The following is a 21428-nucleotide window of genomic DNA, read 5'->3' on the forward strand; positions in this document are numbered from 1 at the left end:
AAAATGTGTTAATTACAGTATCTATGTATGTATATGCAGTGATGGATATAAGTACTAATACTCAGTAGTGAAATGTAACTAAGTGCATTTACTTTAAATTGAGGTAATTGTACTTGACTTGAGTATTTTTATTTTATGTAACTTTATACTTCTACTCCACTACATTTTAGAGGGAAATATTGGACTTTTAGACTTTAAAAAAATAAAAATAAACCTCTAACAGTATATTAAAATGTGTAATAACCTTACAAAAGTAGCACACTAATCATTATTATTATTATTATTATTATTATTATTATTATTATAATGTGGTTCTATGTCAGGGTGTGTCCTGTTATGTTTGAAATGGGGAAAAAAATTTAATTGAAATTAAAATTCTGTTATATTTATATATTTTTTCTATTCTTCACTCACTATTATTATTATTATTATTATTATTATTATTATTATTATTAATTGTCATTGGAATTATTATTATTTTTTAATTATTGTGAAGTTCTATGTCAGGGAGTCTCCTGTTCTGTTAAAAAAAATATATATATTTTTTTTTTAATTCCCAAAAATATAGTGCATTAATTTTAAATATTTTTTAATATATTATTTTATTTTATAATATTTATTTTATAATTATTTATATTATTCATAGTTCTTCTATTATTATTATTAATAATAATAATAATAATAATAATATTGTTATTATTATCATTATTCATAAAAATCACTGCTTCAAGGTAGAGCTCATTTTAACTACTTAATATACTGTTGTGTGGTTTAATTTGTAAAAATGCGTAATAATTTAAATTGATTATTTTTTTTATGTTAAATCTCTAAAGCTGTCAGCTAAATGTAGTGGAGTTTAAAGTATAATATTTGCCTGGAGTAGAAATATAAAGTTACATAAAATGGAAATATTCAAGTAAAGTACATGTACCTTAAAACTGTAATAAAGTAAATGTACTTAGTTACATTCCTCCACTGTTTTATATCACTTTGTACTTTGTAGGTAACAGATTTATTGTTTAGTTCATTTAAGGAGAGATTTTTCCCCCTAAGGCCGATTATTATTTTATTCTATAAAAAGACATAAACAGTCTGTTGAGCCTTTATTGTTTCATCTATTCTTACAGAAGTATTAGGGGCTTATTTGTTATTTTAGTGACGTATTTACAGAGCTTTAATGTTGTTGTTGTGCTTTAATGTTGTTGTTGTGCTTTAATGTTGTATATAGTTTCAGTTATGTTCTTTAGGAATGTGTATGATTGTTAGAGAGCACAATAAATACTAACAGGCATTGTTACATAAAGGTCTCTCCTGAGAATGAGACCCAGTGTGAGATTACATGAATAAATAAAGGTTCAATAAATAAATAAAATAAAATAAAAATATAAAAAAATGTCATTGTATGAAATTGCTCTGATGGCATTTTTACATACAGAACATTTCCTAAATAAAAAAGAATATTTATGAAATATTTTTTTAGATTTCCACTGACATAAAGGTATTAAATATGTTTCAACTGTCATTATGGAGAAACAGATAATTTCTCTGGGTTAAATAAATAATAAATTAATTAAAAATAAAAAAATCATTGCATGATTATTTGTCGTTTACAGGTTAAATACATTTTAAATTCCAATGTTTGAAATTGCTCTGATGGCATTTTAAAGTACAGTAAATATCTTGAATAAAATAAAAAAAAATTATTAAATACATTTTTAAGATTTTAACTGATTTAATATGTTTGAACTGTAGTTACTGTTTCTCAGGCTTTTTTTTAAAGTAAAATATACATAATTTTTTAAATGTCATATGACTATATGTTTAAAACAATAGTAAAATAAATAATTAATAAATAAATAAAGGTTTTGTATGACTATTTGGTTTAGACTGGGGTTATAAGGCAAAAATAAATTTTAAAAATGTTAATATGTCATTGTATAAAATTGCAAAGAGCCTCACAATACTTATAATTATAGTAGTAGTAGTAGTAATAATAATAATAATAATAATAATAAAAGTGAAAATAATTTAAAAAAAAATACAATAATAGGGAAAATATCTAAAAAAAAAAAAAACCAACTATTTTTTCAAAAAGTGCATTTTTAACGTCCAGTATGTTTTTTCGAAAATATAATATTTATTATTAATCATAACTTTGTTTTTTTTTTATAGATTTTCAATGCATTAAATACATTTGAACTGTAACAAACTGGAGAAAATGACTATTTCTCTGATTTGTTTTGTTTGTTCCTCATTTAGATAAAAAAAGAATAGAAAACATTTCCCTCCGTCTGGTTTATATGTAAATCCTTTCTTCAGAGGGTGCGCTGGTGGATGACCACGGACCATCATGACGCGGAAAAAGCCGACCTTGACCCGATAAAAAAAACCGCCTTTAACGTGTTAAAACCCCAAACACACACATGTAGAATGTACAGTCAGATATCAAAGGCTAATATAAAAACAAATCGCTTTAATATCCAAGTGTATAAACATCCAGAAGAGGAAATTAGCGTTTATAAACAGAGGCACATTGCATTCATCCATGAGCCTGCCCCCTTTTCCGTATAGTAGTGGGTCGTACCAAGTGGAACAGGGGAGTCTAGGGGGACAAAAAAAAATAATTTTGCTAAAAAAATACAAATTATACTCTTATATAAGAATTCAGTGTAATTTAAAAGGTGTTTATAACCTGCATGGGGTGAAATAAATAATAAATAAAAGTGGGAAACTGGTTTTGGAGGTGCGCGCACCGGGCGCAGCACCCCTCCTCCGCGGGTGCCTTGCTCCTGGCTTCCTCATACAGATAGAGGACTCAGGCTGTGGCTGCTTCACACACACCGGTCTGACTAGAAGCAAGTAATAATGTCTGCCCCATGCATGTGCTCTCACAACTTCATTCCTTGAGACGATCCAGAAACGGACTTCTGTTATTCCACACTGGTGAGTACCAACCCGGCATCCTTACTGCTGGATTATTAGAATAAAGGGGGTAGAATAGAAGGCATGGTTGGCATGGATGTGTGTGTGAGTGTGTGTGTGTGTGTGTGTGTGTGTGTGTGTGAGGCTGAGAGAGGTACCAGTGCGCAGGATGTGGTGAATGATGAAACACTTGGATGGATGTCATGCAGACTGGGCGGGAGAGAGAGAGAGAGGGGACATTAATTTATGCGTATTTTTCCTTGGAGAACAAATTGTGCCTGGGTAGAACAACGAGCCACATGGCACCGGTGTTGCTTTTTTTTTTTTTTTTAATTTTAAATCTCCATCCGCATTTTTCTCTTCACTGACTCGTCATCCCTAGTCATGCAGACAGACAGAGACATAGCAAAGGGGGAGGGAAATAGATTTTTTAAGGGATTTTGTGCGTAAAATCATCCTTATAATAATGCCATTACGCGCCTAATTCTCACCCTATAAACGCGATGTTTTATTCTAAGCCCTTAGAATAACTGCAGTGAAGGTTACTCAGCATCAGCAGCGCTGCTTTTGGCAGCTGTGGTGCGTTCACTGGATTATGAAACGACGGCCTTTGCCTCATACAAACCAGGCTAATCTGGAAGCGGTAAAGGAAATCTATTAATCACTTAATCCAATGCGTGGTGAAAGAGGAGGGGGAGGCATGTTGTGTCTTTTCTTTTCTTTTTTTTTGTGAGTGCAACATGGTGGGAGTAGCGGAATATTTCCGGGATATTCTTTCTGCGCTGGTGGTGCGTTTTCTAATGAATTTATTTGGGGAAAAAATGCGTGAAATCGAAGACGCCCCAGGATGCTGAGACATAAAAGAGAGCCATGCGCTTTTTTATGGACACTGTCCACACCCTTGAGTCATTTCCACTCATTTTATTAGTGAAATAAACCAAATTAAATGCGATTAAATGGAAAAAGAGGCCACTCTGTGCTTCCTACACGCGTTTGGCTACAGGGAGCAGCTCATAACTGCTCATATTTTTTATTTTTGAAGTTTATATTCGAGGGCTTTCCCCAACAGAGCTGCGGAGAAAAAAAAAACAGTGTTTGGGTTCGTATGCAAATGGCCTCCTCCCTTTAATTATTCAGCAGGTTGGAAATGTGATCTGTCCATGCCTCGACCTGTCAGCCAGGCTGCTATTCTACTTCTGTTTTTATTTTCTTTGTGTCCCCTTTAGACAACAAAGCCCTGTAATAAAAAAAAAGGATCCCCGTTCATTCATTCATTCATTCATTGATTTCGCTGCTCCAGCCTCAGCCATGTGATCTCCATGTGAGAAATAACTCTGCATCCCGCGGATAAAGCAATCATTCTCTGCATGGACTGCCAGAGCATGCACAGAATTATAGTCTGCTGCAGATAGGATGGTGTGCAATAAGTGCAGAGTGTAAAATTATGAATTATTTGCAATAAAAGGTTAAAATTACACTTAAATGCACTGGAAAAAATGTTTTTTGGCCCTGTAATTATTCCAGTCCTATCCAATCCACTTTTACTATTTACAATTTTAGCAAACACAAGGTTTCCAAAGTGCTGCACAAACAATAAATAGATAACATAATACAAAGAGATGTAGTAAACAATAGAACAGTAAAATGCAATAAGATCAAATACATTAAAAATGGGATAAAAATAAATAAAATAAAATGTAAAATGTACTGCCCGCACAAAATAAAATATGCATGTATACAAATAAATGTTTAAATAAATTATTATTTCAATCATCTTTATAAATTCTACAAAGAAATATGAATTCAGTGCTTTTACTTTGAAATAGCAGTTTTTCATGTCGTGCATTAATCAGTGATTTTTTGTTATTATGTGCCATCAGTTTTGTATGTAAAATGAATCATTCGTTCCAAGTAATATTGACCATTCAACCAGTTCATTGGCTTCATTAGTTGATATTTCCAAGTAAAATGTAACTGAGGGACATCAGTGAATCAGCAATTTACTTGTGTATTTTCATAAAAAATAAGTGGTTCTATCAAATAAATATTACTTAGAAACAGCCTGAATAAAGATTACAAACACTTAATGCGTGGAAAAACTTGCCTAGCTGTTTTTAAAGTAATTTTTTTCAGTGTGTTTGAGTTTTTCAGCCAAATTAGTGTCTTTTTTCATCCGTCTGTCTGAGTTTGGGTCCTAATTTTACATTTTGGAGGTTTAATGTTCCCAAAGTCAGCAGGTTTTGCTTATACAAAGTTAATTCGGGGTTAAAAACCAGTCACACAGTAATTTATGAAGGGAAATTAGAGGCTGAAGGTCACAATCTAAACTGATGACTACGCTCTTCCCAGCGAGTCATCAACTCCTTGGTGACACAGCTCTGATGAAGCTTCTTCCAGACTTTTCACTTTGTTGCAGTGGCTTGACTCAGGGGGTTGAAAAATGGTGGGAAAATGGTGGGAAAATGGTGGGAAAATGGTGGGAAAAGCGCGCGAAAGTTCCCTCTAGAGTGGTGAAAATGAGAGAAAGTGCCTTATTGGCTGCCCTTTACACATGAAAAAACGTATTGATTGCCCTCTAGGGTTCCCCTTTATATAATAAATTATGATGATGTGCCCTCTAGAGATTCTATAATACGATATCACCCGACTGTGAATAATGTTATGTGAGATGTTTGCTCTCATTTAACCTCTCAAAGTGCACAAAATAGATGCATTTTACTTAAAAATGTACAAATTTTCTCCCCCTAGATGGTTTGGTTCGATACTTTTAATTGTCAGTATCATATCATTAATTTCTTTGATCTGGATCTCCTTTTAACCCATTTAAGGCGGGAAAACATTACCGCATTTCTACCATTAAAACCGGGAGCACTGTTGTTTTATTCTACCATTAAAGCCGGGAAAGCAGATATGTCGTTTTGTAGTATTCGTAGTTTTTGTAGTTTTTTCCACCTATTTTGGGTCTCTTGGCCAATGAAATGCATCAGAATAAATGCGGGAGTGTCGCAATGCAACATGGGACTTTTCCAGAACTTGATTACCAAAATAAGACACAAAGACACAAAAAAAGACACAAAATTACCAAAAAAGACACAAAATTACTAAGTAAAAGACACAAAATGACTAAAAAAAAGACACAAAAAGACACAAAATGAGAATACATGTGGGAGTGTCGCAATGCATCATGGGACTTTTCCAGAACTGAAATCATGGCTGAAGACGACTATAGCACAGCTATAATATATATAACAGCTATAAGCTCTTAAATACTTTTTGAATTTCATTTCTATCTGCTACAGAGGCTGAAAAATGTATTATTTAGTAGGAAGAGTTGACACTTCTGTTGAATTTCCAGAAAAACTTCAGGTTTTAGGGGGTTATTTTAAAATCACCCAGAGGATTTACAGGCATTTTTTCCAGTCGTTTTAGGCCTAAATGGGTTAAATAAATGCAAATATTTCATCATACATGATGCATCATATCTTTTTGATGCTGGTGGGGCCCCATGTTGTGCAGAATGTGCCCTTTTATCATCAGTGTGAGTCCTCCACTGCTTTGTCGTTTCTGTTTACTGAGTGTTTTCTGTCTTTTTCTGCCCTACAGACATTTGGTGATAATGACGAAATAAGCTGAACCACTTCCTGATCACTTCCACCTCCACAAACTGTCTCAAAACCCTTTTTGAGCCCTTGAACACCGTCATCTTTCCACAGCCGAGAAGTTTTTTTATATAAACCCAGTGACTCTTGCCCCAGACGCCGGCCGCCCCCTGCGCCATTAAAAAAAGACGTTCCACCCCTCGCCCTCGTTTGCACCATTGTCAAATGCCCAAAAACAGCAAGGCCGTCAAGAGAGAGCTTGACGACGATGTCACAGAGTCCGTCAAAGACCTGCTTTCCAACGAGGACGCCTGCGACGATTCCTTCAAGAAGAGCTCGCTGATCGTCAACAACCATGAAGGCGGAGGGAAGGAGTGCGACGTGGAGGAGGGCGGCTCGGACGGCGAGGAGGAGGAACGCCCGGCCTGGAACAGCAAGCTGCAGTACATCCTGGCCCAGGTGGGCTTCTCTGTAGGCCTGGGCAACGTCTGGAGGTTCCCCTACCTGTGTCAGAAGAACGGAGGGGGTGAGTTCACCGAGAAAACATCACAGAGATTGTAGGAATAACTCAATATATTGAAGGGTGACATTATTATGACATGCAAACTACACGTTAATAGACAAATATGTTGCATGTTGCATTGAATTGCATGGATGAACCATGGAATTTATGAACAAATCAAACTCAATTTCCAATAATCTCTTTAGGACAGGGGTGTCAAACTCAAATTACCTGGGGGCCGCTGGAGGCAGTATCAGAATGACCAAAAAAAGACACAAAATTACTAAAAAAAGACACAACATGACAGAAAAAACTAAGTTACTTAAAAAAAGACACAAAATGACCAAAAAAAAGACACTAAATTACGATTTAAAAAAAGACACAAAATGACCAAAAATAAGCAACAAAATTACTAAAAACAAGACCGAAAAAGACACAAAATTACTAAAAAAGACACAAAACTACCAAAAAACAGAAAAAATGACCCAAAAAAGACACAAAATGACCAAAAATACACAAAATTATTTTAAAAAGACACAAAATTACCCAAAAAAAGAAACAAAACTACTATAAAAAGGCACAAAATTATTAGAAAAAGACACAAAATTACCAAAAAATGTTGCATATTGCATTGAATTGCATGAATAAACCATGAAATTTATAAACAAGTCAAACTAAATTTCCAATAATCCCTTTAGGATTTTCTTCTCAATTGAACAACTGTGTACACAGCAGGTGTTATTAGAACATTGGTCTTGTTTTTATAGTTGTGACTTCTCGTCTGCATCATGTTACTCACAAGAAATTCTCTGGAAAAGTGACATCATCACGACAAACACACGGGATGAGAGGAAGAGATAATGATGAGGATGTTAATAAAAACAAGGAAAAATTCACACATTTTCTTAGGAGGTGAAAGAGACACAAAGAGACACATCCAAAATAATGACAACTGTGATGAATACTCAGGTTTCATCCCGTCTCACTTCTTTTTAGCAACATTATCAGATCTCAGAAGGTGAATTCTGTGTTATTACCAATAGAGACGATGGCCAAAACAATCAGAACAAGACTCAAGTTGTAATTAATGGGAAGTTTCCGAGTACAGGAGCAGAAAATACAGCTACTAGATCAACAACATTAGCATTAACTGGCATTTCAGCCATCCAACATGCAAACAGCTGTCAAACAAAGCATTCTAACATGCAAACAACACATTAATAAACAAAAATGTTGCATATTGCATCGAATTGCATGAATATAGCATGAAATTTATGAACAAATCAAACTAAATTTCCAATAATCCGTTTAGGATTTTCTTCACAATTGCACAACTGTGTACACAGCAGGTGTTATTAGAACATTGGTCTTGTTTTTATAGTTGTGACTTATCGTCTTCATCATGTTACTCACAAGAAATTCTCTGGAAAAGTCAAGACAATCATCACGATAAGAAATTCCAGACAGGCGAGAAACACTATCGATCACACATTTTCTTAGGAGGTGAAACCGAAAGAGACACATCCAAAATAACAACAACTAGTCGGTCAAAGTTGCAGCAGGATTGTTGCCTTTAAATCAGAGGTCTCAAACTCTAATTACCTGGGGGCCGCTGGAGGCAGTATCAAAATGACCAAAAAAAGACACAAAATTACTAAAAAAAGACACAAAATGACAAAAAGACACAAAATTACTAAAAAAACTACACAAAATAAGAGAAAAAACTAAATTACTTCAAAAAGAAACAAAATTATTTAAAAAAGACACAAAATGACAAAAAAAGACACAAAATAAGAGAAAAAACTAAATTACTTCAAAAAGAAATAACATTATTTAAAAAAAGACACAAAATTACCCAAAAAAGACACAAAATTACCCAGAAAAATACAGAAAAAGACTAAAAAAGACACAAAATTACAAAAAAAGACACAAAAATACAAAAAAAAAGTAATTAAAGGGACCTTCCACACACAACACGGTAAAGTGCCATTCATTCATATAAAACTCACATTAAACTGTGATGAATACTCAGGTTTCATCCTGTCTCACTTCTTTTTAGCAACATTATCAGATCTCAGAAGGTGAATTCTGTGTTATTACCAATAGAGACGATGGCCAAAACAATCAGAACAAGACTCAAGTTGTAATTAATGGGAAGTTTCCGAGTACAGGAGCAGAAAATACAGCTACTAGATCAACAACATTAGCATTAACTGGCATTTCAGCCATCCAACATGCAAACAGCTGTCAAACAATGCACACAATACACAAAACATGACAGCAGGGCCAGATGCAAATTCTGATTAAAATCATATAATAAATGCAAATAGTATAGGGCTGCAACAAATGATTCCCAGCAAACATTATTTAATGACCTTTGCTTGAATGTCAAATAAAGACGTCCCGTTGTGGTTCAAAAATAATTCCGAACATAATGTGCATACTGCAGCTTTATGCGTCATAAAAACTGAAAATAAAACCTCACATTCTAAAAACAGAAAGTTTCACCCACTGATGCACCACAAACACAGACAATCACAACATATTTAACACAAAGTATCTTTCTCAAGACTTTACTGCAGAAATCTCTGTATGAAACTTATCCTGTATGCAATCAAAGCCAGCTTCAATAAGACTTTTGACTCTTAGAAACCCCACAGGCTTAAGACAGGATTATAATTACATATATGACTTAATGCTAATCGTGTTTTTATGTTTAAGTAGGATGTAGAGCATTGGTCTCAAACTCGCGGCCCGAGTTTGCTGGGTTACTGTCATTGTTGATTAATCTCTTGATTGTTTTATTGGTTAGCAGATAAGTTGATTGGTCTGTAGATGTCAGAAAATGTTTCCCAAAGCTCAAGAAGACGCCCTTAAATGTCTTGTTTTGATTACAACTCAACAATATTCAGAAGAAGAAAATATTCACCTTTAACCCTTTGATGCACAACATATTGACCCCCCTTCTAATGCACAACATGGGTCAAAAATGACCCGCATTCATTTCCCATGTTATTTAATGCTGCTGTGTGTTCTATCTTTTGATTTCATACTTATTTTATGATTGAATAATCCGAGTATTCTTTAAATATCTTGTTTTTGATAACAACAGATCATTAGTTCCATTTTGCCTCTCATACTTTATGAAGAAAAAACGTTTTTGTATTATTACAAAGCTAACTACTTGGCTAAGTAGCTTGCTAAGCTAACTACTTAGCCAAGAAGTCAGCTAAGTAGTTAGCTTAGCAGGCTACTTAGCCAAGAAGTTAGCTCAGTAGTTAGCTTAGCAAGTTACTTAGCGAACTACTTAGCCAAGAAGTTAGCTCAGTAGTTAGCTTAGCAAGTTACTTAGCGAACTACTTAGCCAAGAAGTTAGCTAAGTACTTAGCTTAGCAAGCTACTTAGCTAAAAAAAACGGATACGGGTCATTTTTGACCCATGTTGTGTATTAGAAGCGTAGTGACACAAAAAGGGATTTTGTTAAAAAATGAATAAAGGAAAACATAAAATTACGATGTATGATGATCAGAAACAAACCAACTGAGGAAAACCTGGAATACTGAATGATGAAAATAATTTATTACAAAGATGTAGAACATAAAAACTCATACATATCGGGTCAGTTTAGCCCCATGTTGTGCATCAAAGGGTTAAGAAGCTGGAATCAGAGACTTTTGCCTTATATTTTCCATAAGAAATCACTTAAACCGATCAATCCATGATCAGCATAACTGAAGACTAATCAATGACTCTTTGCAGCTTTAGCAGAGTGCATTGTGGGCCGGAGTAGAGGTGAAACACTTCAAGAGCAGAGACGATTGCTGCACAGGGCTTCTGGTTCCTGACAGTATAGAGATACAAGTCTGGGCACATCTCTGTGTTGTATATGTCGGTACAGAGTACAAACGAGGACAGCATCAATTATGCATGTGATTCACTGCTTCGGCCTTGTGGAGGAATAGAGACGGATGCATCACGGTTTAGTTTTTTTTTTTTCTTCACAGAAATGTTCCAGGAATTAGATTTCTGTACTCAGATAGCAGAAGTCAGCTTCGTTAAACGATCCTGTAGCTTTAATCAGACTGTTTTCATCACAAGTTTACAGTCTGCAGGTTCCTGTCGCAACACGTCTCACAAGTTAAGAAATACTATGAAAAATAGTCAATTAGATCAGATTATGGTGCAAACAAGGAGGCATATACATTTGATTTGTATGTCTTTTTTTATCCTATTTTATTTATTATTATTATTATTATTATTATATAGAATATTTAAGTAGGCATATACATTTGATTTGGATGTCCGTTTTTATCTTATTTTATTTATTTATTATTATTATTATTATTATTATATAGAATATTTAAGTAGGCATATACATTTGATTTGTATGTCTTTTTTTATCTTATTTTATTTATTATTATTATATAGAATATTTAAGTAGGCATATACATTTGATTTGTATGTCCTTTTTTATCTTATTTTATTTATTTATTATTATTATTGTTATTATATAGAATATTTAAGTAGGCATATACATTTAATTTCTATGTCCTTTTTTTATCTTATTTTATTTATTATTATTTTCATATGCAGAATATTTAATTAGGCATATACATTTGATTTTGCCTTTGCCTTTTTTAATCATATTTTCTTTTTTTAAATTTAATATACAGATGACTGAAGTAGGCTCTTGATTTTTATGTCCTTATTCATCTTATTATTTTTTTTTTTTGTATTTATTCGATCTTTAGTGTGTGTAAGAAAAGAAAAGATGGAGTGCGTCTCTGTGACCTTCAGGGTCGACGTGCACGCTGCAACATTTCAACACAACAAATATATAAAACATATAAAACTGCTGTCAACGTGTAGAAAATAATCTCAATCAATCAAAACCACATTTCCCACAATGCCCTGAAACGACCTCGCTGACTTGTGTTGTTGTGTTTTTACAACGACGACTCACTACAGGCTTAATACTCCAGTGTGTACAACTGTGTGTGTGTGTGTGTGTGTGTGTGTGTGTGTGTGTGAGAAGGTGAGAAGGTGATGCACTTCTCACCTGCAGATTATGTAAAGACATTAACTGCCTCAAGAAAGCTGATTAAATGAAGCCACGTCAGACAGGTTGTCCAGACAGGATGTAATCTCAATCCAAGTCCAGTTTATTCATCATTATTTACCACAACAACAACAACAACAACAATGGCTCCCATCATAATCCAATCGTTTAAAAAACGAGGAAAAGTCCCCAAGATACTGTTAACAAGGAAAAAACCTCAGTAAAGAAAACTGAAAAGGAATTCCCCTCATTTAAACAACCAGCATATTATGTATTACACTGCAAAAAAGTTTTGTTTTGAGTTTGCTCAACTCTGAATTCAGATTTCTGTCAACTCAACTGTAACTTGTACTAACTTATAATTTTACATTGTAATAACTTTTAATCCTTACTGCTGCTAACTTCTGCAATGTGCTGAATTGGCACGATTGTAACGCCGCTATGAAATGTTAGCTAATGTTGCGACCACAGTTTTGAGTTAGCATTGATACGCTTATGGCTACTCTTGTAGCTGTAACAAGCAGCACCGCTAGCATCAGTTAGCCGCTAGCATCAGTTAGCTGCTAGCTTTCGCTAATGAATTTCACCGCTTTCCCGCATTTCCCAACAAAGAAATAAGAGTTAGCAGAACTATTGTCCCTTGTTGTGAACCCCAACTTAAAGATATAAGTAACAAAAACTCACAAACTTGTTTTTGAGCAGACAACTGGCTTCCTTTGTTGTGCTAACTTACATTATTGCCCTAAATGTCAATAATTCATATTTCCAAGTTTTACCAACTTAAATCACTGTTTTAGGCCAAAAAAATACAAGTTGGCTTTTTTGCAGTGTGTATGTGCTAATGTGCTGTTATTTTAAATAGGAGTTACTCGGCCCATGCTTCACTCTTCCACCAAGTTTAATAAAATTCAGGCAGGTCGTTTTTTCTGTAATCCTGCTGACAAACAAACCAAACAGGAAACAAAACCTCCTTGGCGGAGGTTATCATAAAGTAATCCCTTAAAGTAATCTATTGTGTTTTTTTCCACCATGTGGCCCAGCCCTGTACGGAGCAACAAGAACCAGCCTTTGTTTATTTATTACTGATGTGTGTCATGTAATCTCATGTAGGATTGGCCATTACAATGGTATGACACACTAGTTATGAAAAAAACTAGTAAGAATAATTAAAAAAAAACCTTTAAAAATCAAGAAATTATATTCTCTCTTGGGAAATTCAATTCTAATATTTAAAATGTAATAAAAAAAATAATTGAAATAAACAAATGAACAGAAATCTGTGTTAATCAGTAGAAATCAAAGAAAAATTTCAAAGCAATTAAAGACACAATGAGATTGTTATTTAATTTTTCAAGACTAAAATCTGGTCAGTTGAAAGGAAAAGTCTTCAAGAGTGTGTGTGTGTGTGTGTGTGTGTGTGTGTGTGTGTGTGTGTGTGTGTGTGTGTGTGTCCTCTCTGTGATGTTTCAGCTCTGTTTTAAACAGCTCTGGTCACCTGCTGTGTTCCTCTGTAATTAGATTAAAACGAGGCAGATCTGTGTGTTCGTGCATCATCGCTTTAATTTTACTTACATAACATTAGATTCTCTTTAATGATTATGTGGAGAGTTCAGCGCTCTGAACGCTGAATTTTCAAGTAAGAGTCAAGTAAGTAATAAACCGATAAATCAACTCTTTGTTTAGGTGCTAAAAAGATTTATTTATATTTATTCAAAGCTCAAAACACTTTCTGTACCAACCAAAACAAGTCAATAGAGCCACGTATCAAAAGTAAAGTTCTACAAGATTTCTTTGAATGTTTCGTTGTTTTAACTTTGTCAAAATAGAGCCCAGAATCAATCACAGAAGGAATTAAAAGTCGGCTTAAATACAAGACTTGTAATTTGTACGACTAATAATAAAAGTCTTCATTTTTATACACACATATACATTACAAAGTAACACTTACGATATCACAACAGCTAAAATCTAAGACGATCTCTAGTCTTATAGCATGATTTGGTTGATTGGTTTATTGATTTATGGTTAGATTTATAGACTCCAGCAGCTGGCCTGTCAGTATCATGGGGAATTTAAACCCTCACCCTCGCCTCCTCAGGAGATTTCTCTGACTTTCTGGGCCACAGAACGTCTCTCTGGTGCCTCTTTGCTCCCTGAGGTTTTCCCCTGCAGCTGAGAGGGTTTTTGCACAGTAATGCATGTATATCCTTTATAATTTTCAATGCACTTGAGCTTGCATCTGCACCACTTTGAAGCCAAAACCTGCTGCACCAAAAACTCTCTTCAGAAGCCGAGATAGCGCGGCTCAATAAGCCGTCTGGTTAGAAACCTCACCATCCTGTGCTTTGTTCTTCTGTTTATTTCTGCACCCTGCAAACACAATTTACCTTAAACCTCTGAGGTCCAGGAGATATTGGTTTAAATTTGTCAACTTCCTCTGCATTAATTTCTGTCTCTGTTTAGCATCACATGCATGGCTCCTTTTTCTCCACACAAACTTGGCTATCAGTCAGATTTTTAGTTTTATTTTAATTAACAAAGTATAAAGCTGCCAGGAACCCAGAATACAAACAAAAGACACAGGTTTCTATGGAAATGTACCATTTGTTATTCATTTTTTTTACCATTTATGCACACAAAAACAGCAGAAAAAATAATGGTAACACTTTACAATAACAACTAAATGATGTTTATAGATGGTTTATAGACTAGTTATTAACCATTTACAAAGTGCTATACATTTTTAATCTTTAAATGTTTTCAACCAATTTCTTAAAGGTTTATGAGTCATTTCAAAATCATTAACATACTTAATACGGTGTTAAAAATGTTAAAATGAGTGCAACTAACACTATTAATTAACTATTAATTATAATTTAATTGTTTGTTATTGGTTAAGTAAACTTACATTAATATACCATCGATTTGTCATTTATGAATGATGATGTTAGTTAAACATTAATAAATTATGTATTTATCATTCTAAATAGCCTATATACGGTTTATAAATTATGATTAAACATTAATAAACTGTGTTTACCATTTATAAATGATGTAAAGTGTTACCAAAATAAAAAAAATTAAAACTACAAAACAGTCTATTTGCATGTAAATTAAAAACAGTAATAGTTTTCATTGTAGAAAGAAAATTCACATTTTAAAAATGGTCTAGAAACATAAACGGCACACTGTGAAAGCCAGTGGTGGAATGTAACCAAGTACATTTACTCAAGTACTGTACTTAAGTAAAATTTTGAGGTACTTGTACTTTACTTGAGTATTTCCATTTTATGTAACTTTATACTCCTACTCCACTACATTTAGAGGCAAATGTTGTACTTTTTACTCCACTACATTTAGCCAGCAGCTTTAGTTACTTTTCAGATCGGGATTTAACACGAAAAACATGATCGGTTTAAAGTTTAAAGTGACATTTTCTAAATTAGACCTCATAAAAGTATATTAAATAGTTAAAATGAGCCCTACTTTGAGAAAATAAAATGCTGCTTATATAAATGCATCAATAATAATCATCAAATCATATATTGAGAATATATTTAACAATCTGAGTGGGGTCATTCTGCAAAACGAGTACTTTTACTTTTGATTCTTTAAGTACATTTTGATGCTGATACTTTTGTACTTTTACTGAAGTAAGTTTTGAATGCAGGACTTTTACTTGTAGTGGAGTAATTTCACAGTGAGGTATTGGTACTTTTACTTAAGTAAGGAATCTGAATACTTCTTCCACCACTGGTGAAAGCTCCTATGTATCCTATATCATATTAGTGTAAATAAAATGTGTATTTTCAATAAACAGATGGACTCCAGAGGGTTAAGCAATATTTATTTAGTTGCATGGTGAGTCATTGCTCTTTACTACATCTATGCAAATCCTCCACGCCTCGTTTTGACACCATACGTACATGAGAGACGCGGAAACGTCTGTGTGTGGACAGGATAAACCAGATATTTACTGTAAGGAGAGAAGAGAAACTATTTTAGGAGAAGATGAAATGCACTCTGATCAGACTGTTTGCTTTCTCAGAGTGCCATCAAAGCTGTCCAGGGTTTTTTTTTTTAAAGACAATGGAAACCAGAGGGGCGTTTTGATGCCGACTGATGTTTAAAGCCTCTTCCCAGAACGAACAGTGAAGCAGAATATTAATATTAGAAAGTTTAAAAGAAAAAAGCCTGCAGGGCGGGACAGCAGGACTCAGGATGTGAATGAACGTCCTGCAGCATGGAACAATAAACGCTGTTGGGACAGGGATGAAACTAATCTCAAAGACAATACGCCCATAACGGAAGTTTTGACGCCGTCACCAGTGACTCACAGCAAACATGACAGCGTGCCGACACGCCAAACGTTAACATTTGATGTTGTGGTTTGTGCTCAGCGAGTAGAGGGGGTTTACAGATCACTGCTGTGGCACCAAAACCTAAAAAAAACCTGTTGTTTTGGCTGGTTTTTCCACCAGAGTAAGCTCATGAAGTGATAGAACAGATTTCAGTGGTTGAGTCTCACACACACACACACACACACACACACATGTGAGGGAAACAAACACTTTGGCTTGTCACGAGCAAGGTTATTATAGTTATTTTGTGTCTTTTTTGGTCATTTTGTGTCTTTTTTTGGTCATTTTGTGTCTTTTTTTAAGTCATTTTGTGTCTATTTTGGCCATTTTGTGTCTTTTTTGATCATTTTGTGTCTTTTCTTAAGTCATTTTGTGTCTTTTTTGGTCATTTTGTGTCTTTTTTGGTCATTTTGTGTCTTTTTTTGGTCATTTTGTGTCTTTTATGGTCATTTTGTGTCTTTTTTTAGTCATTTTGTGTCTTTTTTGGTCATTTTGTGTCTTTTTTTAGGTAATTTTTTTTTTTACTTTAAACACAACACAAAAAAGCACAAAAAGTCAATATATTAAGTCCAGAAAAAAAACTATTGTGTCCATTTTTATAAATTAAACGATAAGTCGATATAGTTATTATAGTGACTAAGAACTAAGAACACCTAAGAACACTTACTTTAACTTACACTGCCCTTTAACGCAACAAGAGGCACATTATTTAAAACATCTAGAGCCTCTGAACTCATCTCACCGGCGGCCATTCCCTCCAAACAAAGACTTTTAGGTTCTCCGTGTCATGTGCCCGGCGCTCTCACCGCTCCACGTTCTCTTGACTGTCACAAGAGACGAGCACGCTCCGCTTTTATCGCACCGCACCGTCACACCAGCCGTCCTGCTGCTAGTCATCCTCTCACAGAGTCACTCCACTGTAATTTAGAGGTAATTTTAGACTCTGAGATGTTTCCTGGATTCCTCAAGAATTATTTGATTGCACCACACACACACACACCATGGGGGTTGAGACACACAACTCTGCAGAAGAGTCCTACCTTGAGAAAATTAAAACATGGCTTATGTAAATGCATAAAAAAATAATAATCCAGTAATATATTTAGAATATATTTAAAAAATCCTTTTGTACTTTTACTGCAGTAAGTTTTGAATGCAGGACTTTCACAGTGTGGTAGTTTGGGTAAGGAGCTTGTTATTGCATCATGTGCACGAGGGGTCCTCACAAAGGTAGAAAAACAAGAACGTGTGTGTATGTGTGTGTGTGTATTCTTGTACTTCCAACATAGTGAGGACCAGAACACGTTTTTAAACAACAGAGTGAGGACATTTTTGCTAAGTGAGGACATTTCGGCCGCTCCTCATTTCTTTAAAGGCTTTTTTGAGATTTCAGACTTTGTTTTAAGGGTTAAAGGTTACATGATAATGATAATTAACTGAAACTGTATTGTGTGGTTACAAAACTAACTAAAATTATAGTGAAAATGTCCTTCGTTTTCGTCTTTGTCAACTTTTTCCCATACATAATGGAGATGGATGAGGCAACACTAAAACTAATCAAAACTCAACTAAAACTAAAGCATTTAAAAAAAAAAAAAAAAAAACACTAAACTAAAACTAGCAAACTCACTCTAAAAACTCATTAAAACTAACTGAATTTGAAGAGGAAGAAAAATTCACAACCCAATTAAAACTAAAACTAATGAAAAATCCAAAACTTATTTTAATCTTGCAAGGGAATTCACTAGAAGTACAAGAAGTACAAGTGTGTGTGTGTGTGTGTGTGTGTGTGTGTGTGTGTGTGTGTGTGTGTGTGTGTTAATGAGACAGGTACAATAAAAGAGGCTGCTGTGTGTTTTTTCAGGCAAATGTTTCACTGTCAGAGAGACATTAGAGAGAAGAATAGTTAAACTTTAAGAGGTTGTGTGTTTGTGGGTGTGAGGTTGAATAAAGCATGTGGCACATAGAGAGATGTGTGTGTGTGTGTGTGTGTGTGTGTGTGTGTGTGATCTGGTGCTTCTGACGTAGAGAGGACTGGTAGTTTTTAACCACAAAGTGAGGACTCTTTTGGAGAATAAAGGCATTTCGGCTGGTCTGAGGTCTGTTTGAAGGCTTAAATTATAATTAGCTTTAGGCAGTGGTGGAATGTAACTAACTACATTTACTCAAATACTTTACTTTACTTGAGTATTTTCATTTTATGTAACTTTATACTTCTTCTAGACTCGTTTTTGAGGCAATTTTTTTTTTTTTACAGCTTTAGTTACTCTCAAGGTCAAGATTTAACACAAAGAACACGTTACATTTAAAGTAATTAGACTTTTTCTTATATAATTAAACCTCATAACAGCAGATTAGGTAGTTAAAAAGAGTCCTACCTTGAGAAAATGAAAATGCTGCTTACATAAATGCATCAAAAATCATAATCCAATAATATATTTGGAATATATAAAACAATCTGCAAAACGAGTACTTTTACATTTTGATGCTGATACTTTTGTACTTTTACTGCAGTAAGTTTTGAATGCAGGACTTTCACAGTGTGGTGGTTTGGGTAAGGAGCTTGTTATTGCATCATGTGCACGAGGGGTCCTCACACAGATAGAAGAACAAGAATGTGTGTGTGTATGTGTGTGTCTACATTCTTGTACACCCTACATAGTGGGGACCGGAACACGTTTTTAACCAACAGAGTGAGGACATGTTTGAGAAGTGAGGAGTTGGGCATTTAGTTGTGATGGTGAAGGTTACAGTAAGGGGCTAGGGAATTCACGTTTCCAATGAGGGGTCCCCACAAAGACAGAAGTACAGGATGTGTGTGTGTGTGGTGCCCGTGGGCCACTTTCAGGAACTGAAATCGTTCTTCAGCTATCTGATGACAGAGTTTCCCTTCTTTGCATGAGCTTCATGTAAAAGTGTTATCAGTAACTTTTACACATCAAACGGTGTTAAAAACCACCAGAATATATTTTAGATTTCTGTGCTGTTCTTACAATATCCCAACTGTCTCCAGGAATGTTCAAACCTGCAGAAATGTGTAATTTTATTTAAGTTAACGGAGCGTTTCATTCGGTCAGGCGTCAGTGGAGACAGATAAACTTTAACTCTTCGTGTTGCTGTAACTTCTGGGGAAACACCTGATGAAACGTCACGGAGGAATTTTAAATTATTCAGCGCCACAAAATTATACTCAGTTACAGAAAAACAGCATTTTTTCTGCCATCAAGCATAATTTCTTTAGTACTTGCAGTTCGAAAGCTGACAGCGTATGATTCAACAGATTATGTTTCGACTGACAGGAAATAAGAATTTGGTGATAAGACTGAGAAGTTACATATTAATATACAGTCATGGCCATTTTCCATGGTTTTCTTGATCATGATTTTGGGTATTATCAGTAAAACCATAAAAAAATGTCTAAATATCAGCTCTTAAATTAAACTTTTATGAGCTATTGTTGTTGTTATCATTATATTTATCCAAACAAATGTACCTTTAGTTGTACCAGGCATTAAAATGAACAAGAAACTGAAGAAAAAAAAGGGTCTAATCATTTTTTTACATGATTGTATTTTTGGTCATAGTAAGTAGATAGTAGTCTAAAAAGATAATAAATAGTTTAAAGGTAAAAGATAAAGTGGTGATGGATGCAGATTATGTGTTTTTGTCAATTTAGGGTTGCTGTGGGAATAATATAATAAATAATCAATAATAATGACTCAATTGACCTCAATTTGCAATATAAAAATGAAACATTTTGCAAAAAGTCTTGTAATATCCTCCAATAACACTTCAGGGTTGACATTTTTAATTTCCAGGAGTGCCCTATAAAAGGGTTAATTTGTCCTCATATTTCACAACATCATTAAAGTTTCTAGTAGTGCTGCATTGATTGGAATCAGCCAAGAATTTCACATTTTTTGTTTTTTTGTTATTTATTATGCTTCTGTTGCTATTTATTAACCATTTTGTGCCAGAAAACCAAAAAAAATCTTCATCATCAAGAGAAATAACAGCTAATTTTGTGCAGAACCAAAATGCCTCAGTGTATTTTTAACGTTGAGTCTGTGTTGTTGTTTCTCCCGGCAGGAGCGTACCTGGTGCCCTACCTCATCCTGCTGATATTGATCGGCATCCCGCTGTTCTTCCTGGAGCTCGCCGTGGGCCAGAGGATCCGCCGCGGCAGCATCGGGGTGTGGAACTACATCAGCCCTCGGCTGGGCGGCATCGGCTTCGCCAGCTGTGTGGTGAGTGCTGCAGGGGAGAAATATCAAGGTCTGATACTGTGAAGAATGAAAGATAAGCTGCAGTAAAATAAAAGATGGTTTCAGAACAGTTGAGACTACAAATACACATGCAATATTTAACAGTGGAGATAAAAATAGAAGTATTTTTATTCAAAACTAGCAATTTTGAGGCTAAGACAGTTAGATATTTGATTTTTAACCAAATTCATCAAGGTGCACTTTTGCAACATGCACCGTATCTTTTTTTTTTCCAACAATATATTTATTGAGTTTTGTTTCACAAAATTGACACAACGGTCACAAGAAAAATACAAAACAAGCAAACATACAAGAACATGGCAGCCAAAGGTAGCATAGTTTAAGAACAAGAGTCCTTGAGGATCCATTCAAAAAAGAGAAGTATAAAGTAGAAGTATAAATATGCAGAGGGTAAAATGATTCTGCTCCAGGTTCGTTTATAAAATGACATTATTGTTCTTACTATAATGTATAAAACGTCCCCATACTCTTTGAAACACCTCTTGTTTATTCTAAAGCGTGTATGTAATTCTTTCCAGGGGCAAACAATAAATAAATAAATAATAAATAAATAAATCATTCCTTAAACCACTGTGATATGCTGGTTTACAAATGTTTTTACATGTTAACGCAATCACTCGTTTCATGCACGGTATCTTAAAAATAAAACCTGCTTGTAACTTTAACCCAATTTATGGCATCTTATGACTTTTATTTCTT

General features: G+C 34.4%; 1 protein-coding gene across 2 annotated transcripts in view; it reads left to right on the forward strand.

Annotated features, from left to right (window-relative positions):
* Window positions 1-2327: 2327 nt before the first annotated feature.
* slc6a15 (solute carrier family 6 member 15) overlaps window positions 2328-21428 on the forward strand; it is a 49609-nt gene continuing 30508 nt past the window's right edge. The window contains exons 1-3 of one of the 2 annotated variants that reach the window (XM_059335372.1): window positions 2328-2943; window positions 6526-7047; window positions 20533-20690. In XM_059335372.1, coding sequence (XP_059191355.1) covers window positions 6747-7047; window positions 20533-20690 — 459 coding nt within the window. In that variant the 5' untranslated portion in view covers window positions 2328-2943; window positions 6526-6746. Of the gene's footprint in view, window positions 2944-3379; window positions 3566-6525; window positions 7048-20532; window positions 20691-21428 lie in introns of those variants that run through there. The other variant, XM_059335373.1, reaches the window with a different exon arrangement.

Source organism: Centropristis striata, chromosome 6 (genome assembly GCF_030273125.1).
Source record: "Centropristis striata isolate RG_2023a ecotype Rhode Island chromosome 6, C.striata_1.0, whole genome shotgun sequence".
NCBI classification, from domain to species: Eukaryota; Metazoa; Chordata; class Actinopteri; order Perciformes; family Serranidae; genus Centropristis; species Centropristis striata.